Here is a 25650-nt window from a genome sequence, read left to right on the forward strand (position 1 = left end):
AAAAATCCAAAACGCTAGCGCAGTTGGTTCGACCAATCATTTTAAAGTCTGCTCCAGTGGCAGACGAGCAGTGTAGGAGTTCAAATCTCACTAGAAACCTGTGAGGTCATTGGGAGACCTTGACCAATCAGAGGTGATAAAAGCCCCTTGTGCAGTGTACACCTCACGATTTCCTCATTTCCCTCCTCCAACGACTCTTGAACAGAGGTTTCTGGGAGCTTAAGATTAGTCTGCCGTAAGCTGGAAAACCTAATGTATCAAAACAAACAAAAAAAGAATGAAAAAGAACTTCTGCAAGCTGTCTCTCTGACCTTTATGATCATCATAAATCTTCAGGCACAAGTACTGTTACAGACAAGAATTTATATTGTTTTTCTGGCCCTTTTTTAAGTTTCAGGAGAAGATTTTAAAAGACACAAGTTGCCAGCTAACCTGTTGAATGCAAATACTACATTATCATTGTAGAGTTCAAACACAAGAGGATCTTATTATAGTAACAAAAATAAGGTGTCCCTGAAGGCTTTGAAACTAAAATTTTCTTGGAATTTCAAGAAAATCATCGTGCATGGGCAATCATAGTGCACAACCCATGCACGATGTTTGCACAGTGGCACATGACAAGGAGGGCTCCCTCGCGTGCAGTTCCTGCTAAAGCAAACAGAATGGTCCAAATGCATATTTGGTACAGAACTGCACTTAGTTGAGGTCAGTCTTGAGACCGAAACAGTTTGAGTCGAGCAAGAAGTCTGGTCTGGAGAAAATCTGGTTCAATGCATCGTCCTTGTCATCGCATTGCATTGGGGCCAAGGGAGCATCCTCTTGTGTAAATTTGCATCCTTCAAATTGGCATGGGAATGGAATCACATAATAGTTGGGGTTTAAATGAGAATAATAAACGTTAAAGAGAGGTGAAGAAAGAATATATCCTCACCTGCTAGCATCTCAACTGACTGGTGCTCTTCTAATGAACTTGCACTGATGGGGGTGTACTCGTTGAAAACTGATGCAGCAGAATGACCTAATGGAGAGATTGGGTCACTATATCCTTCCCATTCTGTCTCGTGGAAATCTGGAAATGTATTATCCACGATGTCACTGGGTATGATGGAAGCACCGGAATTCTGCTGAGGTAAAGTGTTCTTGGAATGCTTCAAAGTTTGTGACTCGTAAAGCACTGCTTCCAGAAGGCCACTGTTTCTTGGAGAAACATTACCTGATTCAGAACGCTCAGTGGGAGGCGACTGAATCAAAGTCTCTACAGACTCTAGTGAAGGAAGGGGGGAGGAAGGTGAATCCCAACTAACTATCTGACTTTGGAGTGAAGGGAGCTCCGGCTTCTTTGCCCATGCGGGCTCTAAAGAAGAGGAGTTGCTATTTAAAGAGGCATGGCTGCCAGGAATTACACACGATAACGATGGGTGATCAGGATCCAGATTTTGATAGTATCCAGAAGAAAACCCAGAGGATTGAGAAACCTGCATACAAGTGTCATTCTGATATGGACCAAAGGCTGTGAAAATATCACTGTCGTTGGAACTTAAACCCGTGAACAAGGAATCTGGTCCTCGGAGACGTTTGGAAGGGTTCATAGTTGAGAAGAAAGGTCTTGGACCGTATGAAGAATTTAGACCTTGTGCCAACAAGCTACTTGCGGGGATATCAAGTGGTGATTGCGGATGCAACTGCTGATTTAGTTCCAAATTTTTGAATTCCACAGCGGGGATCTCAAAATAGTTCACTTGCAGAAGATTGGAATGCTGTGTATCCCCAGTCGAGAATGTGCTCATATCCTCATTTTGATTGCTCTCGTGTATGGCTTGCAAATGGACATCCGGAGGGTAGATTGGCAAGCCTGCTCGTTGCCTTCTCTTGATTCTAGTATTCCAATAGTTTTTAATCTCGTTATCAGTACGACCAGGCAACTGAAAGAAAAGAGATGATGCCAAACATAGTGAGTGATAGCAAACCACATGAAAGAAATTATACTTTTTTTTTTAATGTAAACAATTTTGCATGATCTAAGAGCGCGATAACATATTCAAACCAATGAACACATGCAAACAAAGGGCAAATAGAGAATAAATTCATTAAGATTGTTTACAAGCACAAGTACACAACATAGACCCATGGATGCATCATTTATGAGTGATAACAAGCTAGTAGTAGGAGACGAAGTGGCAGATCAAGGGTTCACTGCAGAGTTAAAATTCATAAGACCAAATAGGAAATAAATCTTTAGTTGAATCAAGAAGAGGAAACCATGATCCCAGCCTCTAATGTTTCCTTTGCTGGCATTCATCTGTTGCGGCCCATTTTCTAATTCAGTACATTTAATGCTTTACCACCAAAATCACATTTTGAACCATCGTTGCTCATCAAATTCTCAGAATAATTGCACCTTTAGTTTGAAGAAAAAGGTAGTTTTTCTAAGTAGTTTTATCACTTAAAGATTGACAAAGCTTCAACCATGGGTCACAAATGGATGGAAGCACTATTAGTGGTGTATATATATATATATATATATATATATATATATATATATATATATATAATTAAGTTCAAATGGTTGTGCGGTTAAATCTGAGGCATTGATCTTGCTTAAAACGTGGTGGCAATTTGGAAATTTTTGCATCTAGGTCAAATTTAAGGTGCGTGTGTTGTATGCTTAATGTGAGTAGTTGTTGAAACTTAAGGTGTGTTGGTTTCCTTCTTAAGGTGCGTGGGTTTTGTGTTTAATATGAGTAGTTGTTGAAACTTAAGGTGCTAGGTTTTCCTTCTTAAGGTGCGTGATTTGTATGCTTAAGGTGATTTTAAAACCTTAGGTGCATGGTTTGTGTTCTTAAGGTGCTTTGTTGTATGCTTAAGGTGCATGGTTTGTGTTCTTAAGGTGCTTTGTTTGTGTGCTTAAGGTGCGTGGTTTGTGTTCGTAAGGTGCTTTGTTTGTGTGCTTAAGGTGCGTGGTTTGTGTACTTAAGGTGCGCCATGTTAATGCTTAAGGTGCTTCAACCGCACGGGAAGCCTTCCCCGCACCTGAACCCTTCCCTATATATATATATATATATATATATAAAATAAAAAGATGAGTTATACACACCTCGGCAGCCATTCGTGCCCATTTGTTTCCCATTTTAGCATGGAGCTCAATAATACGGTGTTCTTCTTCTGGAGTGAATGCACCTTTCTTTAAATCCGGTTTTAAGTGATTTGCCCACCTTAAACGACAGCTTTTACCACAACGAGCTAGCCCCGTATGTTTCTGCACAGCATTCCAGTTTCCCTCTCCGTGTCTTGTTACATATTCCATTAAAATTGCATCTTCTGCAGAAGTCCAGGGACCTTTCTTTAGTGGTACACCTCCAGCATTAGCTCCACCAGTAGCTTCTTCAACGGATGGCGAATTTACATTCCCTTTCAAAGTCATACTGTCCTCACTTTCACTCGTAATACTCATATCCTGAAATGTAACATTATAAAGAACGGTCCGCAAAAAAGAAAAATATGTCAGGGGAAGGAAGACAACATCATAGAAAAAGACTGATCTCGTTTCAGATGATCAGCTGGCTTCCAATCAAGATACAGGAAGAAAAGCCAATAACAAGAAACTAGGAATTTTCTGAAGAAACATTCAGATTGATGTTCAGAATACAACAGAAAAGATCTAATGATAGTGAAAAAAAAAAGTTACACGATCAACAATGTCATAATCCTAGAACCAGACGTGGTCCAAGGCCAAACTATTTAGCAATAAATGCACACAGAGTTGAATAAAAGCAATAAACATGGAAATGGCATTACCAGTGTAAGAAATATATTGTGACTAACACCAAACGGGAAACAAGAAAATATAGTTATGTATATTTAATTCAAAGAATACATGTTTCTCTGAGAATTACCGAGTAGTATTTAGGGACAACAGCAACAAAAAGATTGACCAAAAGAAGAGTCGTCTGCAAATATTAGTCTATATTAGTCATCACCCATTGAGCTTAATCACCATACAAAAGCACTTTGATTTGACGGATACAAAAAATGTGCATGAAAAATAAACCTGATATGCCACCTGTCTGCATTACAGATACTCCGTAGTTTATTTGCTCTAGGAAACGTATACTCCACTATTACAGTCATTATAAAAGGAAGAAACTACACTTTTCCACCTTTTCAGCCGAATAAAAGGAAACGTTTAACTGAAAATTTACCAACCAGGATGCTTGAAATTTCCTAGTTTATACCCTCATCAAGCCATGCTGCAACCTCTATTGGTAAATTTAAAAGCATATAATAGACACAAAACACCCCTCCATAGTTTATTTGCTCTAGGAAACGTATACTCTACGGTTACATGCATTATACAAGAACAAAACTACACTTCTCCACCTTGTCAGCCGATAAAAGGAAACGTTTAACTGAAAAATTACCAACCAGGATGCTTGAAATTACCTAGTTTATACCCTCATGGAGCAATGCTTCAACCTCTATTGGGTAAATTTAAAAGCATATAAGAGACACAAAACACCCCTCCGAAGTTGATTTGCCCTAAGAAATGCATACTCCACACTTACATTCATTATAAAAGGACAAAACTACACTTCTCCACCTTTTCAGTCAAAAAAAAAAAAAAAAAAAAAAAAAAAAAAAAGGAAACGTTTAACTGAAAATTTACCAACAAGGATGCTTGAAATTACCCAATTTATACCCTCATGGAACCATGCTTCAACCTCTATTGGTAAATTTAAAAGCATACAATAAACACAAAATACCCCTCCGTAGTTCATTTGCTCTAGGTAACGCATTTGAAAAGCTTTTCCTACACTTCTCCTCAGTTTCAGCCAAAAAAAAAAAAAAAAAAAAAAAAAAGGAAACATTTAACTGAAAAAATACCAACCATGATGCTTGAAATTAACTAAATTATACTCTCATGGAGCCATGCTTCAACCTGTATTGGAATATTTAAAAGCATATAATAAACACAAAACACCCCTCCGTAGTTTATTTGCTCTAGGCAACGCATCTGAAAAGCTACATTGTCATGTTCATTAAAAACGGACAAAACTATAGTTCTCCTTTTTGGCTGAATAAAAGGAAACGTTTAACTGAAAAACTACCAACTAGGATGCTTGAAATTAACCAGTTTATACCCTCATGGAGCCATGCTTCAATCTCTATTGGTAAATTTAAAAGCATATAGTTTACAAAAAAAAACACCCCTTCATAGTTTATTAGCTCTAAGTAAAGCATCTCAATAGTTTGTCCTACACTTCTCCTTTTCGGACAAATAAAAGTAAACATTTAACTGATAAAAATGCCAACTAGGATGCTTGAAAATAACCAGTTTATACCCTCATGGAGCCATGCTTTAACCTCTATTGGTAAATTTAAAAGCATATATAGACATAAAACACCCATCCATAGTTTGGAAAAGCTCCATTGTTATGTTCATTAAAACAGGACAAAACTACAGTTCTCCTTTTCGGCTGAATAAAAGGAAACGTATAACTGAAAAGAATACCAACCAGGATGCTTGAAATTAACCAGTTTATACCATCATGTAGCCATGCTTCAACCTCTATTGGTAAGAAATTCCAGTTTAAAAGCATATAATAGACACAAAACACCCATAAATCTGAGTAAAATTTATCATGAGGACAGCATTCTAATGTAGTAAGCAATTTCAATCAAACCAAATACTAAAATTTAAAAAAAAAAAAAAAAAAAAAAATCAATTGCATATCATAAATTACTCAATTTATGGCATGTAAATAAGTACTCCATAAAAACAAAAAAGTCAAATACATGCCAAAGATTTCATAATTCTAAGGCATTTGCCAAATTGAGTAAAATAAAGCAGACCCAGAATAGTAAAATGATCAACTATTTTAGGGTGATAATATATCAGAAAAATTAGCACAAGATGTGCAATTAATGAACCATAAAATTCCAATCTTTAAAGAAACATAGTTCATTTATGGAATATAACAATTATTTATTATAGCAATCAGATTATGGTTTTTACCGAAGTGAAGAAAGCTGGTGAAGCTGCTCGCAGAAAATGACCACCGAGATCTAAGCCCTCAAATTGCACACCACAAATCCCAAATCAAATTAATTTTTCAAAAGTTTAAAGTTTAAACCCCATAAACAATCATCAAAAATGACGATAATGACGGCCGGGAGGAGATAAACAACTCAAACCCTAAATTCAATTTATGGATTTATATGCAACAAAAGAGCTGCAATCTTGTAAATCCATTGACAATTCACAAAACATCAGCTGAAATCATGGAGAAAACGGAGAAGATGAGTGAAATGTGAAGATTAAAACAAAAATTCTTTAAAAACAATCTAATTTCAGAGAAGAAACTGGAAAACAACAAATTAAAAATAAAAAAAGAAAATGAGAAAAATCTCGCAGTGACTGAAGAAAGGAAAAGTGTTGTTGAGAGATAGAAGTAAAGGTGTCAGCTGAGTGTTTATATATATATATATATATATATTATAAAATAAATTCCTGAAAAAATAAGAAAAAAATACAAAAAAAGAGGACGAAGGTGGGGTGGGTAGGGTGGGGGGGGGGGGGAGAGGGTTACATGGCAGGAGAGAAAAGAGAAAATGGAAAGGAGAGAGATGATACTCATTGATGTTTTGTAGTGTTTTAAACCTTAAAACTTACTAATTAGGCTTTGTTTGGTTCGTCAAAAAGAGATAGGAAGGTTTGAATTTAAATTCCATAAAAAAAAATATTATTTTAAATATTAATTTTATTATTTGGTCAGTAAATATAACTAGTATTAAGATTCAAATATTTTAATGTAATAAAGATATGTGAGAATAATACAAACTTTATATGTTATAACTTTTTTTTTAAATACGAGAAGATAATGATAAATTAATTCTACAAATTTGATGAATTTATTATCTATTTAATAAATTCTCCCTCAACAAAATTAGATAAAATATTTTCTTCTCAAATTTGATAAAAATATTTTCTTATAAAAACAGTTTAATGTGAACCAAACATGACATTAGTGTGGAAATAAATATTCCAAGAGGTGTTATAGTGAATATTATTTCTACAACATTATAATATAATATTTTTATATGACATGGATTGATAATACATATGATTTTTATAATATGGTTGAATAAAAATATGAATTTTAATATTGTTGTATTGTATTACGCATAGGAATTTTAACCTAGAATTGTAGAATTGTAGTACGAATAGGAAAGTATGAAACAATATATTCTATTAGAAATTATATCAATATATTATATTATGAATTATATTACACTATTTTAGAATATTACGTAAATCTTAATAGTATAGGACTGTTTTCGGTGAAAATTTTAAATGGACGATTTTGTTTTTATATAGGACTGTTTTGGGTGAGAAATTAAAATGAAGGCTTTTGTTTTTATATAGGACTGTTTTGGGCGATAAATTAAAATAGAGGATTTTGTATATATATATATATATATATATATATATATATATATATATATATATATTAAATCGGCTGGAATCATAAAATTAACAAAAAAACAATATAAAGATACAAAAATTCCGTTACTAAAAATATAAATGTTATGTCTCAACCCAGCTAAGGCTAGGTTACTAAAAATATAAAGGTTATGCCTCAACCCAGCTAAGACGGGGTTTTGTGTGCTTTTTCACTTATTGGCTTTTGCGTGTGTTTCTTTTTGCTGCTTGCTTGCTTTTTTGTTTTTTTAATGTTTTGCTTATTTGGATCTCTTTTGGAGCCGCCTCAAGAGATGGGATCCGGTATGACAAGCTTGATGCTTTAGTCCAAAATAATTGTATGGGGTCCTTGCAGTTCGTGGTGACTGAGTTTATTATGTTCTCCGAGGTTCCACCCTTCCCTTATCTCTCATAAACAGAAAAAGGCATGAGAATGATTACAAAATTCAAAAAATAATAATTTGAGATGTTAAATGATAAAAACGATAGTCTGTGACTACATTTGAAATTGCCATAAAAAACAATAAACATCCGGTAGAATTAACTCCATAATGATATGTATTGTATTAATGACCATACTAGTTCAAAAATGTATATCATAAGAATATGTATTCCCTTGCGTATCATAAAAAATGCGTATTCCATTAGGTAGATACTAGCTCAAAGATGCGTAATTCAAACTTATACAAACTTTATTGTCACTCATTCTCAGGCTCTCAGCACACATATTTATCTCATGATAAACATGCCCAATACACACCTAATCTTAATTTGAAATTATAACATTGATTAAAAAGGAGATGTAAATCATTACACTTTATTGCTTGGGTTTCCCCCAACTACTCTAATAAATTATTGGCCTACAAATTTATTTGATATATTTATATAAACTTATTATAACTTAATATCTACCACCTACATGTAATTATCACTATTTAATTTGTTATTTTGTGTAATAATTATTTACGACTAATTGAATTGACTTATAGTTGATAATAAAATTAATATTTATTTCCAAATATGTCATACAATGTTGTATACTTATATGTAATATTATCTCCAATGTGTCATGTTAAATAATTTTGAACCATACTTTCTCCAAATAAAAGTTAGACTTTGCTGATATAAAGTGAGCTAAGTTAAAATTAATCTTGCAATGGTCGAGATATCATATTTCGTATTGAAAAAAAAAAGAAGTTTAAAATAGAAAAGTTTACATACTAAATACAAATAGAAACGAATTTAATTCATACATGCATTAAGGTCAGTGAATCAACGTATCATATATATATATATATATATATATATATATATATGCATCGTGTTAAACAACTTTATATCAATTATTCTATCAAGTAAGATTAAACTTTACCAGGGTTAGACTAGCTATTACCAAAACCTCACAATGTAAGTGGTGTAAATGAGCCGAACAGCTCCAACTCAAGCTTGAGCCGGCTCGTTTCGAAATCTAATCGAACTCGAGCTCAAATGTTTTAGACACGTGACTCGTTGAGCTACTCGCGAGCCATATATATATATATATATATATATATATATATATATATATATATATATATATATATATATATATATATAATTATAACCCAATCACTTGATCAACTTCAAACTCGAGCTTCAGTTTTCGAACTAAATCCAGCTCGAGCTCGAACCTACCTATTGTTTCTCAAACTTAAGCCTACTTATTGTTTATCGAGCTCGGCTGGACAATGTTACACAATGTTATTCATACCGGATGTAAAAAAAAAAAAGGGATCGGAAAAAAAAAAAAAACTAATTTCCTTTTGTTCATGAAAGCCCAAGAAGAGAAAGAAATAATAATGATGATAAATTCAAAAGACATATCATATGCTTGTGAAGATATTTGTTATCCAAAGTCTGGGCTCATCATTAAATGTCTGCCACGTCTTCCACCACATTTTTGGTTTCTCTTCTTCATACCACTGACCAAAAAACATCAAGAAATCTCATCAGCCCAGAAACATGGAACTCACCACCACTACCCAGTCTCTTTCCCATTCCAAAATCCCCAAACTTTTCTCCAATGGAGGAGCCACTGTTTTTGCCCAGAACTCTGTCAATTTCTTGGGCTACAATTGCCTGCCAAGAAACCTGCAATGCACTGCCAAACATCTCAGCAGTCTTGGAGCCATTCATGCTTCTGAGGGACAGATTACCTCCACTGCTGTTTCCATTAAATGGCTTCTTGAACCTGTTGGTCAGTCATCTTTTTTTTTTTTTTTTTTTGAAGTTATTATCAGTTTTCTGGGTTGGTTTGGGCATTTTGATTTATTGTTATTGGTTCGATCAAAATGGGTTCTTGTTGATGGGCATTTTAATAATGTTTTTGATTCAATCAAATGGCTTCTTGAAGATGTTTGTCACTTGTCCTTTATCATATTGTTTGTTTGGTTGAGCTGTTTAGGCCCTTTTTGGTAAATGGCAGCTGTTTAGCTGATTGTGTTAGAGGGTTTAACTAGTCGATAATATTAGTTGATTGTAGAAAAGACATTTGGTAAATTAGTTGTTAGCTGATAGCTGTTTGTTATAATTTTTGATCTCAAAAAGTTAATTGAAAAAGTTGCTTTTTACAGGTTTTTTGAATCTTAGCATTTTGGAGTTACAAAAAAAGTGATTAACCAAACACTATATTGATTTTTTAATCAAGTCAAACAAGTTAAAATTAGCTGATAAATTAACTATTTTATCAAACAGGGCCTTAGTGTCACTACTTCATAGGGATGGGGTCGGAGATCCATCCAATAAATTGGTCACACAATTGGCTTAGTAATCACAAATTTCAAGTTTGATTTCTAATGGGAGTTGTATGTTTATTGACATTATTAGCTTGAGCCAGTCCGCTATGGGCAACCTAGGCTGATTTACCCCTATTGTGGTACATTGTAGATTTGTAATACTTTGTCAGTTAGGATCACAAGACAGGTTTCGACCAGAGCACACATTCGGGTAGCGCCCCGTAAATCAAAGGGGTGGGGTAGGGGGAGTTAATTAAACACCCAATTAATCTTAAATACCCTCACCCTCAAACTAGTGAATAACAAACAGTGTTCTTGAATGCTGCATTGATGTTGGGCAGGTGATGGAGATACAAAGCACATAGGTTATCCCACTGCAATGCCAGGTGCATTTGAGATCAGCTCTGTAAGTATTATTCTGATATGATTTTCTGCAATGGTTTGTGCATATTAACTGCAGAATCATATATATATGGTCATCCTATAGGGTGCAATAACAGTCGGGCGCGTTTCTGAGAAGGCAGATATGGTGATTCCAGTTCCCACAGGTAACTATATATCCAGTGCCCAACTTGATTAGAAATGAAATTGAGATATTAGGATTCTAATGACAAAACTGTTGAGACTTTGTCTGTTGGTAGTTTGTATTGGCCTAGTCTTGTGACTTTGCTGTAACTGGTTTCCTCTTAATATGCTCTGTACTCAAACGAGATCTGGTCTTGTTTTGTGCATGGACAAACAAGTATCTGGTGCGCATGCCCGGCTCAGGCACACCGAGGACTGTCTTGTGGTAACGGATTTAGACAGCACGAATGGCACTTTCATTGATGAGAAGCGCCTCAGGCCCGGTGTTGCTGCTGCTGCATTGCCTGGAACTCGTATCACGTTTGGTATGGTTTACTGAACCTTCCTCGTTTGAGTCGTTTCCCTTCTGATTAACTGTTCCCGAAATGATTCGAATGATCTCGTGGGAAAAAAACACGAAAATTACTTGTGAAAACTAGCATATATTCCATTTGATCTGTTCCATTGCTTCTTAATTAGCAAGTTTTTGTTTTTCTGGTTGCCAGGGGATACCCATCTAGCAATATTTCGAGTCTCGAAGCTCGAGAAGGTTGATGATGCTCCTGAAGAACAAGAAGATGATGGTGCAAAGGGGGGTCCAAGCAGCAGCTAGAATGAAGAAGCCTGGAATCCATAACTGCTGCTGTGTGTATTACGTTGCAGACCACAATGAATAATTGCAGATGTAGTGATGTACAATTTTTTGTGTTCCTCATCATCTTCCATGTGCCTTGTGCTCTTCAACTATGCACATTATATATTAGCAGTGCTGAGAGGTTTTTTTTTTTTTTTTTTTTTTTTCATTAACAAGAAATCAGTGTGTGTGTCCATTTCTTTTTTAAAAAGACAGTATAAAAGTACATTATTTGTATGCATAAAGTGTTATGTAAAAATTGTAACTGATCTCCTAAAAAAGTTGAATTTATAATCCTAATTGAGAATGATGGATATATTATGAGCGGAGCAAACCAACCCGGGAAGCGGAGCAAGCCCACGGGGCCTTGGCCAGTTTAGGTCGGGGTCGGGCCAAATGGGCTTGGCCGAATAGTGGTCGGCCGATCAAACGGAAGACCCGGGACTTGGGCCTCGGACGCGGTCAACTCGGATCTAATCGACCCCGTCATTTTAGGGGCGGTTAAGGGGCGTAGCTTATATAAATACCCCTCGTGTTGTCCCAACAAAACACGTTCACTATTTTCTACCTACTATTGTTCTAATCAAGCATTGTAATAGCTTATTAGCAATATTTAATACAACATTTGGTCCTCGCTGTTAGTCAGATTATATTTTTGTCACTTATTATATGTTGGTTTAATAATCTTTAGACTAGACTTAGTCTTATGTGGCTCTCCTATTAGATAGGATTATTTGCGTAGACTTTATTTGACCTTACAACGACATCGTTTGTCTATTTACCTATCTATTTCTTATACACATTCTCTATCGGATTTAGTGATTCGGGTCCACTCCGAATGATTATATCCATTCGAGATGATATAAATTACAGTGACCCAATGGCTTAACAGATAATGCCAAATACCGATGCACATAAGGGGTCTACCTAATTTGAGCATAATCTTTACACTGCCGTCACCGAAGTTCGAATCTTAGTCTCTTCTTTCAAATAATACCTACTAAACTATTAAACTAAATCCGTGCAAACAAAATTGTCAATTAACTCGATATAATCTAGATTGGTCCGGGAAATGGCCACCTTAATGTATAAATATACACCACCACATGCCATGTCAAAGAAAAAAAATAAAAATTTAAAAAGATTTAAAAATCAATTAACGATCAAGATAAGCCGATGATTCATTGTTACATCAGAACCGTTGGTCGCCTATCTACCTCGCCAACACGCTAAACTTACGCCTACAGAGATCTCCAGTCTTTCTCTCTCTACAGAAATACATCCAAATTTGTGTCTCTCTGTCTAAAACTCAAATCCCTAATTCCAAAACCAATTCACCGTTCTTCGTTTTAAAGGTATTTTTCATCGTTTTTTTATTCCTTCTGCAATTTCCTGTTTCGATCTCAACACACGCATACAACTCTGCTTTCGCTGTCTTTCCCCGAAATGTTTTCATGATTTCATCATTCTAGGGTTTGACTTTTAGGTCCTTTAATTTTTGCCTTTTTACTGCGTCATTACTTTGGGATTTCTGTTTCATTTCTGATTATTCCTTCAAGTTTTTAACTCCCAAACAAATTATTTTCACCCCAGTTGATTTTTTTAGGAATTGAATTTCTTGATTAATTTTTTTTTTTAAATAGTCAATTCTGAGAAATTTGTTAGTTTGTTACTGTTTTAAGGATTCATATTTTTTCAAGTTCAGGGAACAAATTTTTATGGCATTTGAATGCCAAAAATCTACTGAGACTGGTTTGTTGAGAAGTGTGGTCAATTGTTTAGAGGACTCTGTTATAGGGAAAGGTGAATCTAATTTAACAGGATCTTTGAGCAATCAGGGTTGCATTATTGACTCTGATATAAGAAACCCCAAAACAAAATTGAATGGTGAACATTGTGTTTTGATTCCAAATGGCAATGAGAAACACCCTGCAGAAGAAATTTTACCTAATTGTAGGTCAATAAATGATCTTCCTCCAGCTTTGATATCTGAGATCCTTAACTGCTTAGACCCGAAGGAGCTCGGTATTGTTTCTTGTGTGAACTCGTCTTTGTATCAGCTTGCATCTGAGCACCAAGTGTGGAAGGATTTTTACTGTGAGAGGTGGGGGAATCCTGCTATTCCGGCACCATTGGGGCCGGGGAATTCGGATGTGAAGACTTGGAAAGATCTTTTTGTGGAGAGGGAGTTCCGTAGCAAGACGTTCCTGGGGCGATACAGTGTTGACACCTTGTATGGTCATACGGAGGCAGTTAGGACGGTGTTTGTTTTAGCTTCAAAGAAGCTTGTGTTTACTTCGGGGTATGATCAGATAGTGCGAATGTGGGACATGGAAGAAGGGTTGTCTATTGCTTCTTCCCGTCCTCTTGGATGCACTGTCCGTGCTGTTGCTGCTGATTCAAAATTCTTGTTAGCTGGCGGTACTGATGGGTTCATACATGGTTGGAGGGCGGAGGATGGAAATCCTCATTTGTTTGACCTTAGAGCTCCTCAGAACCCGAGCAAAGAATTCCGACTTTGGGAACATCAAGGCCCCATAACTTGCCTTGCAGTGGGCTTTAATAAGATTTATAGTGGATCATGGGACATGACTGTACGTGTTTGGGATTGTTCTTCGCTGAAATGTTTGAATGTTTTGATGCACAATGACTGGGTATGGAGCCTAGTTCCTCACGATACTACAGTGGCGAGTACCTCAGGATCAGACGTCTATCTTTGGGACACCAATAGCGGGATGAAACTTGCTGTCGTTAACAATGCTCATGTCGGTAATGCTTACTCTTTGGCAAGAAGCCACACCGGGAAGCTTCTATTCACCGGAGGAGAAGACGGAGCCATACACATGTTTGAGGTTGTAAAAAACGCAAGGTTTCATGTAAAGAAGGTTGCAACATGGATTCCTCACTCGGGCCCTGTTTATTCTCTTGCATTTGAATTCCCCTGGCTTGTTTCCGCTTCAAGCGATGGAAAACTGGCACTTATCGATGTGAGGAAGTTATTGAAGACAAGTAGGTATTCAGCAACAGGAAGCCGTCCTTGTAAGGTTGACAATCTGGACCATACAAGTGTTGAGCCTCCGCAACGAATGCTTCATGGATTTGGGTCCAATTTATTTGCAGTGGATGTTGGTCTGGATCGTATTGTGTGTGGAGGTGAAGAAGGCGCTGTTAGGATCTGGAACTTCTCACAAGCGTTGGAGATAGAGCAGAGGGTCCGTGCTTTACGAGGTTTAAGGTTAGAAAACAGGATGAGGAGGCGTAAGCTTCAGTCCAACATGAATAGCAAAGGCACCCGGAGTGATCAGTGCTCGGTTGCAGCAAAGAAGAACCAAATCAATGGCGATAGGAATAGCTGGCAGAACAAGCGTAGGGTAAGCGGGAAGCTCAAGGCTTAGGATCGGGCGATTCCTGACTATTTCTAAGCAGTAAATTTCATTTGCTCATAGCTAATCATGTAGGTACTACATTCATCACATTGTTAAGATTCTGTCATTGTTTCCCTTTCCCACATTCTGGTTATATGCATGAATGCCTTTTCCCTTATATTCTTCATTTGTCTGTTAATACTGGATTAATATGATTCTAACTGTAATATTTCTGTAAATCTTGCTCTTTGGTCATCAGCTTATAGAATGCAGAGAATGATAGATAAACATAGATCACACAACATTTTATTCAGAACCAGAAGAGACTAAATCATTAAAAGTTGTATCAAATGGCTGATTGTATGCAATGATGAGCTAGAGAATGGAAAGAACTTAAAATTCAGCCATTACAGTTTGGTCAAAATAGTGGCCAGAAGGTCCTCCCTGAGGCAGGAGAGCCAGCATAACAGGACCCTGAGCTCCTTCCTCTGTAGTCAAAGGTCCTGTATGCCAGTTCAGGTCTGTGTTCACGTACCCGGGGTGCACACAGTTGATGCACATACTCAGGTGCTTCTTCGCGAGAAGCCTAGTATAGGCATTCAGCGTCGCCTTTGATATGCTATACGCAGGTAGCATCAGTTGCCAGCCGTTGGCTTCAAGCGCGTTCTCTTTCAGGTCACGCAAAAATTTCTGCAGAGTTTCGTCAATTCTCTCTTCTGTCAGATTCTCAATGTCCCCGAGCAGCTCCCTCGTCTGCTCATTGGGGATTCGCTGCATAGCGCGATAGAAAATAAATTAGTAAAATCGCGTAAAACGTTATGGAAAGCGTCGTATGTATTCTGCTTACCCTTAATTCACTCCTGAGAGAAGAGACATTTACTATCCTGGCCCCTGAAGTGGACAGTTGCAGCAAGGGAATAAGTGCTTCAGTTAGGTTCTTTACACCATAGTAGTTAGTATCCAGGCATTCTTTTGCCTTCTCATAGGTTGTCTTAATTGAACTCTGAATCAAATTGGTAACTTTCCCCGCAAGCTGTGTCGGAAAATACAGAAGAGAGTTAATTCTACTTTTAGTCCTGGAGTATTGTGGCCAACTATTCGAGTGATGAACTTCTATTTGCACATCAAAGAAGATGGAGTCTTATGGTGAATTCACAGGGCGAGGATGACTAAAAATGGAAAACATTGACACAGTAGTCGATGGCTAGAAATGAAATTAACTCGAAGAAGTCCATCAGGCTTTACGGGACCCACAAATAACATAGTATGAAATGTGAATCTGCAATGTTTTCTTACCCAGTCTGCAGGGTCTAAATTCAAGGCCCTTAAGGCATCTTCATCAACAACTACTCCAGAAGCTCCAGCATTGTTTACCTGCAGAAATTTAACCATTGCAGGCCAATCAAATCCAACAAAAAACAACCCAATTCATGTTATAATTTGTTTTTACCAAGATATCAAGCCTTCCATATTGTGTTTTGAGATGCTCAGCCAAGCATTCTATGCTGTGCTTGTCTACAACATCGAGCCGATGAAAAACAACATTCGACAGCCCCTCGTTATGCAGCAACGACACAGCTTCCGTTCCCCTCTTCTCGTTCCTAGCTGTTAACACAACCGTAACGCCTGAGGCTGCCAGCTGCCGGACAGTCTCCAGGCCAATTCCCTTGTTTGCTCCTGTAACTACTGCACACCTGTAAACTCTCCAACAACTTACAAATCCTTTCCCTAACCGAGGACTAGTTTTGTGTATCGAAAGACAAGTTTACCTCTCAGACGCCTGTTTCCCGTTAACCTCCATTGATACAATTCTCTGATGATGAACAAGCTTCTGGTTAAGTGTGTATGATCTGTACATACAAATATAGGCATAAATTCAGCATCCTAGGACAAACAGAAAGTATCCAGGTGAAACTTCACTATCTAATGGCTTAAATTACAAAGCTGTTTTACATTGATAAACAAGAAGCCTCAACCTTGAACTTCACATTCAACTACCTCAATCTATAATATAAGACTTAACGAAAGAAATATGGAGTAATTGATACGAACGAGTTGACATCCAAATGACACAATCTCAAAAATCTTATGATCAAGTTGACACCCAACTTAAGAAATCTTATGATCCAGTTGAGTAGTTGACATTTGATGAAATCTTATGATCCAGTTGAGTAGTTGACATTTGATATCAGAAATCTCAAATTCGAGTCACATCTCATGTTCTATCACGGAATGCAAAACGCTAAAGAAAAAACACATTTGAATTCATTCAAGCATTTGCTTAGTAGGCATCAAACTACACAAATCTTATGTTCGAGCTGAGTATTTAACACTGTACTTAAAAAAATCTTATGATTGAGAAGAAATAAATGGTTTGATCAAGTATAACAGATAAACTGAGATAAAATATATAGAACTATGGAAGTATGAACACCTGAAAACAGAATATAACAGATAAAATGGGACAAAATATACAAGACTATGGAAATAGGAGCACCTGAAAACAGAGATACAAGCTCGATTTGATGGCGGCGGAGCAGTAGATAGGTGGAAGCGGTTTTTGGCGGCGAATTTGATTTGTGAAGGCGAATAGATCGACGGAAGAGTGATTGATGGCATCTTGTCTTCTCCCAGCGCTGTCTCTTTCAACTACAGTAGTGGGTCCGTGTAGCCTCCGTCGCCTAAATATCTCTCCTTTTTTTTTTTTTTTTTTTTTTAATTACTAATCTCAAACATCTATAATCTCTACTTAAGACTCTAAAAAGCATCTTCAATCCACTCAACACCAAAACACCAAATATTTTACACTAAAATAATTTAATTTTTTAATTATTAATTAATTCAAATTTAATTAGTTTAATATAATTTAATTCGAACTTAATTAGTTTAATATAAAATATAACTTGTGATGTAAATAATAATTTGCTTGATCTCGCGAGATGTGCATGTGAAAACTTGCATGATCCCCCGGACTTCCGGTGGTGACTCCACAAATAATATGAGGCCCCTATTGTGTATCAACGCCAACGAGGCCAACTTATCTGTTGCACGATTCTGCTCCTTGTACACATGCTTAATGGTGGGATGGTGTTCAATTTGCCGTTTTGCAGTCTCCTGGGAGATGCTCTAAGAGCAGTTGGACGAGATAAATTAAGAATCTGTCTGCATGAGCATCTCAGTTGCATGACTCCTCCCATATGTTTCACCGAGTCTGATTGAATATTCAATCTTTTGGGAAAATAGTATGTACAATTAATCTTCATTACTTCTTGTCCATAAATGTCTCTCAATATCTTTAATGGTCAGAAATGGTATCTTCACCCCAAAAGAAGCCAAAGCTATTGCTCTCAGGGAGGCACTCACATGGACGAAAAGGCATGGTGTAAGCAGAATCCAAGTGGGATCAGATGCACTTCAGATTATTCAAAGTTTAAAGCATTGTGTTGATGATTCATCCTTTGGTCATGTAGTATTGGATATTAAAGATGTGCTACGTTCACTATCTCACGTAGATATCTTCCATGTTAGCTGTAATGCGAATAGAGTTGCTCATAGCCTTGCTAGGGAAGTCTGTTCTATGTTTGTATGCCAAGAGTGGAATTCTACCCCTACTTTATTTATTATCAACGATCTATATTTTGATTCGAATTGATGAAGTTTGTTTTTCTAAAAAAAAATGCAAAAATTGCAATTCTCATTTGTCAGTCTTGCAACACGTAGGATTTTAAAAAAGAAAAAAAGAAAAAGACATGTTGAATTTGCAAGTGGTGTAAATACATGTATGAAGATAGCCTAATATAATTTCACTTTTATATAATAATTTTATAATAATTTACAAATTACGTAAAGATAAACAAATCACATTAGGAATATTATATGACTCTATAAATGTGTGACGGATTGAGTACGAATTGGGAGTGCTTTAGACAATTTTTAATTTTTATCTAAGCCACCTTATCATGTGGACGAGTACTCGAGTGATATGAGTGATTTTTCAAAATGGTAACGGTAGATCATGATTCATGAGTTCAAGTTCAAATGGGAGATGTATTGACTCTTTGTACTTTAATAGGTTGAAAGCATATTTGATCAGATATTACAATATAACAGAGTCAATAGTACTAAAAAAAAATTAAATAATTAAAAAGAAAGAGACAATTTATTTCAAAATTATATTTAGTTTCCTTTTTAAAAGAAAAAAACGTAAGAAATATTAAAAGGCGTTTGGATATCCATGGAAAGAGCAAGTGAGACGCAACAAAGATGCATTGAAATGGGACCCACACACATAAAGTACAAGTTTTTTGGTTTCCCTCTCGACTCACATGCGCCGTCCGTTCGCGATCCGACGGCCAGGAATCTGCGTCCACTTGGGGTTATTGGGCATCTACGCGACACCCACTCACTTCTCTCTCCCTTTCTCTCTCTTCCCGCTTTCCTTCTCCTTCTCCGCCACACTGCAAAACTTCTCCGGTGCCCTAACACCGCAACCGCCGGGACGACGTCGTCTCGCTGGTTGAAAGCCGAAAGCTTCGAGCTCCAGTCTCCAATACACAATTCTGCTCTCCTCCAATCCATGGCCGATTCCAGGTCTCTCTCTATCTCTCTCTCTCGAATACGTAAACGTACATATACGTATTACTTTTTTGGTGTATATACGTGTACATATATGCGCATGTTTGCGTGTGGCATAGAGCTAAGTGCTTCCGAATTTCCGTTATTGAATTTTGGAAGTAGAAGAGCTTTTGAACTGGGAAACTAGGCTCTGGTATTCCTGAACTTGTTATTTTGTGAATTACGATATTAAAATTCGGTAATCATGATGTTTTTATTTAGATTAACTTTTTGAATTAGAAGAATTAGTGAACCTATGCTGTTTATGTATCTCAGTAAGACACTTGAAAGTGATACATAGCGTAAAATTGGCCAGTTGTGGAGAGAGCATCAATCAATAATGTAGTAGAACTTTGTTCATACTGTTTATTTCATTGCTCTTTGGTCTATATGGAGCATGCATAAAAAAGTCAAATGATTGAGGAAAACAGCAGGTTATATCATATGATGGGCCAAAACTCGGATTGCTGGGCGAGCCCTTCACTCCTAATTGTTTAATGGAAGTGAGGCACATGATGGTTCATGAGTATAACTTTTATTTGAGCTTGCTGCACTAGGGCCGCATGTTGCTATGTGAGCATGGCTTTCCGTATTATTATCGGAGGAATGCACACATACTAGAAATTAAAGGAATGTACTTGATAAAGACTTAAAGAGTGTACCCTTTGTTCAGTTTGTTTGACCAATTTATTTTTTGGCGTGGCTTGAAAAAACTGACCCTTTCCATATATACTTAAAATCTTTAATTTTCTATATTTAGTGTAAATTTAAAAAAAGGCATGACGATTCATTACATATTAATTTATCTCATTAATTTCGAGTTTCAACCAACCAGAAATGCAGAAATGTAAAATTCTCCATCTTTATGCATAATCTGACTAGGTTGCATAAGATGTGATATAGAAGAATGTTAAAGAAACTATTAACTGAAAACTTGATAGTTATGCAGGGTTTGCTTTGGGTATGGATGATCTCCTCTAGGAGGTGCAGCAGAGTCCTACACTCCTACATAGTGTCTATTTCTATGTAATGTTTTCCTAAGGTGGTTATCTTATCCCAATATGGACGTTGAAGTGATTGATGTGGAAGAAGGAAACATGGGCCAGCATGGTGGTGTAACAGATGACGGAGATGATGAACTCAGTGAGAGCTCCACTCAGGATGTGAATAGGGCAGTCGAACCACATCTGGGAATGGAATTCCATTCTGAAGATGCAGCTAAGACTTTCTATGATGAGTACGGTAAGCGAATGGGCTTTAGAACTCGTGTTAGCCATTTTGGTCGATTAAAGGCAGATGTGAGTTCTACTTTCCGGGATTTCTTATGTGCCAGGGATGGTTTGAAAAAAAGAACCGGGGAAACCTGTGGTGCTATGCTTAGAATAGAGCTAAAGGGTAAAAACAAATGGGTTGTGACAAAATTTCTGAGGGATCACAGCCATTCCATTGAGAGTCCCAATAATGTGCATTACCTGAGAGCACACAGGCATACGGCTATGACAACAAAGGTTGCCACTGAAAACAGCCTGGCAGCAGGTCTCGTTCCTAGTGGTGTAATGTATGTTTCAGTGGATGGGAGTCATGCTCCCATAGAGATGAATCATGGAGTGAAGAATTGTCGCACTGCAGATTCAGATAGATTAACTAAAAACAGTACAACTCTAATGTATGCTCCCAAACAGTACAATCAGAGAAGAACACTGGGGAGAGATGCTCATGGCCTTCTTGATTATTTCAAGAAAATGCAGGCTGAGAATCCTGGATTTTACTATGCAATACAACTTGATGAGGATAATCGCATGGCTAATGTATTTTGGGCTGATTCAAGGTCCAGAAATGCATATAGTCATTTTGGTGATGCTGTCACATTGGATACAACATACCGAGTGAAGCATTGTAAAGTGCCATTTGCTCCATTCACAGGAGTGAACCATCATGGTCAATTGATTTTGTTTGGCTGTGCTTTACTTCTAGATGAATCTGAGGCCACATTTGTTTGGCTATTTAAGACATTTCTTGCTGCCATGAACAACCATGCCCCCATCTCATTAACTACCGACCAGGACAGAGCCATACAATCTGCAGTAGCTCAAGTATTTCCTGAAACATGCCATTGTATAAACAAATGGGATGTATTAAGACAAGGACAAGAGAGAATGGCTCCTGTATGCATTATGCACCCTAATTTCCAGGTCGAACTATATAATTGTATAAATATGACTGAGACTGTTGAGGAATTTGAATTATGCTGGGATTCAATCCTTCGAAAATATGACCTTCAGAAGAACGATTGGCTACATTCAATATATAATGTACGCCAACGGTGGGCTCCTGTTTATTTTCGTGCTTCTTTCTTTGCAGCCATTGCTTCCAATCAGGGATCAGAGAGCTCATTCTTTGACGGCTATGTGAACCAACAAACCACCTTGCCTATATTCATTCGGCAGTATGAAGCAGCTTTAGAAAATTCATTTGAAAAGGAAATAGAGTCAGATTTTGAAACAATATGTACCACTCCAGTGCTGAGGACACCATCGCCGATGGAGAAACAGGCAGCTAATTTATATACAAGATGGATTTTCTCAAAATTTCAAGTGGAATTAGTGGAAACATTTGTCTACACTGCAAATATGATTGATGGAGATGGGACTGTTAGCATGTACAGAGTTGCAAAATTTGAAGATGACAGCAAAGCCTACATTGTCTCATTGAATTGCTCTGAAATGAAAGCAAAATGTAGTTGCCAGATGTTTGAATATTCTGGTATCCTTTGTAGGCACATACTGACAGTTTTTACCGTGACAAACGTACTAACATTGCCATCTCATTACATCTTGAAGCGGTGGACAAGAAATGCAAAAAGTGTTGTTGGATCAGATGAATGTGGAGAACGACATAGTAATGAATCAATGTTAGCTCGATACAATAGCCTATGCAGGGAAGCCATAAGGTATGCAGAAGAAGGGGCTTTAGCTCCAGAAACATACAATGTGGCTTTGAGTGCTCTTAAAGAAGCAAAGAAGAAGGTTTCTGCTGCAAAGAAAAATGTTGCTAGAGTCATACCTCCCAACTCACAGGTCAGTGGTGTTTATGATGATCGGAGGTCATCCGGTTCTGCTCCGGATATGAACCCTATACTGTGGCCTTGCCAGGATGAAATGATGAAACACTTTAATCTCAATGTTTGCGTTCCTACTAAACCTGTCACTGATCTCAACATTCCTCGCATGGCCCCTGTTTCCGTTCACCGTGATGATGGTCACACGGATAACATGGTAATCACATTTCTTCTATTGTTTCTGCCTTCTTCTTTTTAACTTTGTTTCATAATAAATACAGTGAAGGAAATTTAAATTCCTCTGTTGGATTCTTTGGTTTTTTTTTTTAAAGGTGAGCCTTCCTTGTCTTAAGTCAATGACTTGGGTGATGGAGAACAAAAGTTCAACACCTGCGAATAGAGTAGCTGTTATCAATCTCAAGGTGTGTGTAATCCATATCTCTGCATAATTTGGCTGTTAGTGATTATTTATGATTGAGCTTGCTTTTAGTTTTTAGTAACCCTCTTATTTTGTGCTGTCCTTAGTATTTTTTTGATATGTGCTGAAATGTTGAAGGGGAATCTATTAGATTTTCACTATTGCTTAAAGCCTTCATAATTATATTCTTTTGACCCTCTTTATGTCCAAGGAGCTTTTGGTGACTGTTTTATTTCAGCTTCAATAACTATCTTGTAATCCTTTGCTGCTATTTTCGTAGTGTACTTTTGGACCTTTTGGTTGCATCCAAAAAGCCTATTGCTGATGTTTATAATTTCTGCTTATAGTTGCAAGATTATAGCAGGTCTACTCCACAAGAATCAGAGGTTAAGTTTCAACTGTCCAAGATCACTCTGGAGCCCATGTTGAAATCTATGGCTTATATCAGTGAGCAGCTCTCTACTGCCAATAGGGTTGCTGTTATCAATTTGAAGGTATACTGAAGAAAAACATGCATTTCCTTTTCAAACTCTCAAATCTGCTACAACATGATGGTGAATTATCGTGAATTTCTTCTTTATATTATATTATGTGCCCATATGCTGAAGTGTTTGGGTACAAGTAGCATTAAAAGTTATAATTCTTGCTAAGTGAACATCGTGGAATTATACTATAGTTGACTATGGAAAACATCTACTGAAGACTTGAAATACAAATGTGGATTGAAAAGTTGTAATATAAACTATAAAGTGTTTATTCATGAAGCTATTGCACCCTTTGATCTTAGAAGGAAACCATTGTTATGCCATGATAACCTTGGTAGTAATGTTATCATATAATATTAACATTCAGTAGTTATATTATATTAAATATTTTTTTATCTGCCTTTTCTTTAGCAGTTTAGGTGCATTATCCAATAAAAGAACTTTAGTACAATGCACCTTAAATTTCATAAGTCCATTTCAAAAATAAATAAATGTTCTCTTTACAGATGCGATCCCTAATTTTTTGTACTTTCCTTTTCTTAGATTTCCCCTTATAAATTTCAAAGTGGAATTATTTGTTTTGGCTCTCAAAAACAGTTAGCCTTCTAAAGATCAACCCTCCAATAATTTGCTGACTTGGTGCTTTCTTTTGAACATGTTGCGACTGTAATTGGAAATGAGAACAAATGCTTGTCTTGCTGAAACAGCTGATACTTTGATGCACTTAATTGCATGTTAATTACTCTGTCCTTAAAAAATTAAAATACACTGGTTATGATGTTTTGGTCATTCATAGACCAAAAAAACTTGTTTTTTTGGCCATAAATTTCTATTTTCAGCTTCAGGATACAGAAACAACTTCAGGAGAATCAGAGGTGAAATTTCAGGTGTCTAGAGATACTTTAGGTGCAATGTTGAGGTCCATGGCTTATATCCGTGAGCAGCTCTCGAATACAGTATGTTTCCTCAACTACGAAAAATGTTTATCTGTGCTGTTCTGTGAAACATGATGGCCTGTTATTTGAAGGCATTTGTTTGCTTTCCTGAATATGGAATCATTCTTTCTTCCCCACTCCATTAGTATTATTGACAACTTGACGAGCCTAATCCACATACTTTTGCAGGTTGAACCCCAAGTCGAGACTCCAAGTAAGAAACAAAGGAAGTAGAGATTGCATCTTCTTATCCACATTCAGGCTCGTGACAACAACCACATCTCGAAGTGGAACAGATGGGTGTTGTCTTCTTGTTAAATACTTGCTCCATATACAGTGAGGTTGAGTAGTGTAAGCTTTCTGTGTAGCTACTGGTAGGTTAGTTCCTCTTTGCTTTTTGTCTCCATTTATATGCTCTCCTCTTCACATTTTTGTACATGTAATTTTTGAAAGCTAGGAATGGAAGATCAGGTCTTTTCTTATGTATGTGGCTGATCATTCTAACACTAAATTACTTAGTGAAATGTGTATCTTTTAGGGTTATTCTTTGTCATATTTCAATTCCATAGAAAAATGTTACTTGTGCCAAATGTTTGTATTAAAACATTGGAAATTCCAATTGCCAATTTGCCATGCGCATCGCTGACATGGACATCAATGGCTTTTTCCCCAAAAAAAATTACGGAGTAGATACAAGTCCCCTTTGAGTTTACCATGCAAGGTGGATTTGAGTTCAAATATTTACAATTTACATACAAATATTCACAATTTATCTTTTAAAAATTCACAATTTGTGTACTACGAACACGCAATGTTAACATATATGTAATTGATTATCTTGTTTTGTATTCACAAGTTCTTTTAAATACTGCAGTCACACAATATTAACATTATATTCACAAATTTTCTTTTAGAGCCGCTATGTGTTTTGATTTAAAAACATAATTTATATTCTATAAATTCACAATCTCAATACTAAAAATACACAATTTAAACGTCATTTAGGACCAAGGTGACCACCTTGCCAATCATTATCCCATGGACCATTGTCTACACATTTATGTGAATCATAAATAAAAAATACATTATTTGTATACATAAAATATATAATCTTTTTTTATATATTATCAAATAATGTACATTTAATACATAAATAATATATGCTTAGTATATTAAAAATGTATTTTGCATTCATAGTTTACATAGCTATATAAATCATGATCCATATAATAATTTGCTACACCTTACAAGGTGAACCCGATTCATGGTATAACAACTCAAAAAAGAATGCACTTGCGGGAGAATGTCCTTTAAACGAGTATT

General features: G+C 36.5%; 5 protein-coding genes across 12 annotated transcripts; 3 read left to right on the forward strand and 2 right to left on the reverse strand.

Moving 5' to 3' along the window:
- Positions 1-261: 261 nt before the first annotated feature.
- On the reverse strand, positions 262-6539 carry LOC109191667 (transcription factor GAMYB-like). 3 transcript variants are annotated; one of them, XM_019342300.1, is made up of 5 exons: positions 6014-6539; positions 3894-3947; positions 3095-3454; positions 932-1922; positions 262-836 (listed from the first exon to the last, which is right to left on the reverse strand). In XM_019342300.1, exons 3-5 carry the CDS (start codon positions 3449-3451, stop codon positions 697-699), a joined length of 1488 nt encoding a protein of 495 aa, XP_019197845.1. In that variant the 5' UTR covers positions 3452-3454; positions 3894-3947; positions 6014-6539; the 3' UTR covers positions 262-696. The 3 variants fall into 3 exon arrangements, with proteins under 3 accessions (XP_019197845.1, XP_019197844.1, XP_019197843.1); XM_019342299.1 differs by lacking the exon at positions 6014-6539 and adding an exon at positions 4049-4625; XM_019342298.1 differs by lacking the exon at positions 3894-3947 and having other exon boundaries at positions 6014-6538.
- A 2821-nt stretch (positions 6540-9360) lies between these two features.
- Positions 9361-11610, forward strand: LOC109191652. 2 transcript variants are annotated; one of them, XM_019342274.1, is made up of 5 exons: positions 9361-9716; positions 10596-10660; positions 10742-10802; positions 10998-11144; positions 11325-11610. In XM_019342274.1, the coding sequence occupies exons 1-5, from the start codon at positions 9482-9484 to the stop codon at positions 11429-11431; spliced, it is 615 nt and encodes a 204-aa protein (XP_019197819.1). In that variant the 5' UTR covers positions 9361-9481; the 3' UTR covers positions 11432-11610. The 2 variants fall into 2 exon arrangements, with proteins under 2 accessions (XP_019197819.1, XP_019197820.1); XM_019342275.1 differs by lacking the exon at positions 10998-11144.
- A 1072-nt stretch (positions 11611-12682) lies between these two features.
- LOC109191650 (F-box/WD-40 repeat-containing protein At5g21040) lies at positions 12683-15056 on the forward strand. 2 transcript variants are annotated; one of them, XM_019342271.1, is made up of 2 exons: positions 12683-12807; positions 13153-15056. In XM_019342271.1, the coding sequence occupies exon 2, from the start codon at positions 13171-13173 to the stop codon at positions 14845-14847; it is 1677 nt and encodes a 558-aa protein (XP_019197816.1). In that variant the 5' UTR covers positions 12683-12807; positions 13153-13170; the 3' UTR covers positions 14848-15056. The 2 variants fall into 2 exon arrangements, with proteins under 2 accessions (XP_019197816.1, XP_019197815.1); XM_019342270.1 differs by having other exon boundaries at positions 13158-15056.
- A 92-nt stretch (positions 15057-15148) lies between these two features.
- LOC109191651 (short-chain dehydrogenase/reductase 2b-like) lies at positions 15149-17463 on the reverse strand. Of its 2 annotated transcripts, none has more exons than XM_019342273.1 (6): positions 17315-17463; positions 16587-16658; positions 16268-16511; positions 16114-16191; positions 15665-15850; positions 15149-15588 (listed from the first exon to the last, which is right to left on the reverse strand). In XM_019342273.1, the coding sequence occupies exons 1-6, from the start codon at positions 17434-17436 to the stop codon at positions 15211-15213; spliced, it is 1080 nt and encodes a 359-aa protein (XP_019197818.1). In that variant the 5' UTR covers positions 17437-17463; the 3' UTR covers positions 15149-15210. The 2 variants fall into 2 exon arrangements, with proteins under 2 accessions (XP_019197818.1, XP_019197817.1); XM_019342272.1 differs by having other exon boundaries at positions 16587-16667; positions 17315-17462.
- A 1646-nt stretch (positions 17464-19109) lies between these two features.
- LOC109191633 (protein FAR1-RELATED SEQUENCE 3) lies at positions 19110-24867 on the forward strand. 3 transcript variants are annotated; one of them, XM_019342246.1, is made up of 6 exons: positions 19110-19407; positions 20381-22706; positions 22822-22911; positions 23255-23401; positions 24238-24348; positions 24517-24867. In XM_019342246.1, exons 2-6 carry the CDS (start codon positions 20493-20495, stop codon positions 24559-24561), a joined length of 2607 nt encoding a protein of 868 aa, XP_019197791.1. In that variant the 5' UTR covers positions 19110-19407; positions 20381-20492; the 3' UTR covers positions 24562-24867. The 3 variants fall into 3 exon arrangements, with proteins under 3 accessions (XP_019197791.1, XP_019197789.1, XP_019197790.1); XM_019342244.1 differs by having other exon boundaries at positions 19116-19407; positions 24232-24348; XM_019342245.1 differs by having other exon boundaries at positions 19116-19407; positions 20373-22706; positions 24232-24348; positions 24517-24809.
- Positions 24868-25650: the final 783 nt, after the last annotated feature.

This window comes from Ipomoea nil, unplaced genomic scaffold, assembly GCF_001879475.1.
Source record: "Ipomoea nil cultivar Tokyo-kokei standard unplaced genomic scaffold, Asagao_1.1 scaffold1708, whole genome shotgun sequence".
In the NCBI taxonomy this organism is placed as follows: Eukaryota; Viridiplantae; Streptophyta; class Magnoliopsida; order Solanales; family Convolvulaceae; genus Ipomoea; species Ipomoea nil.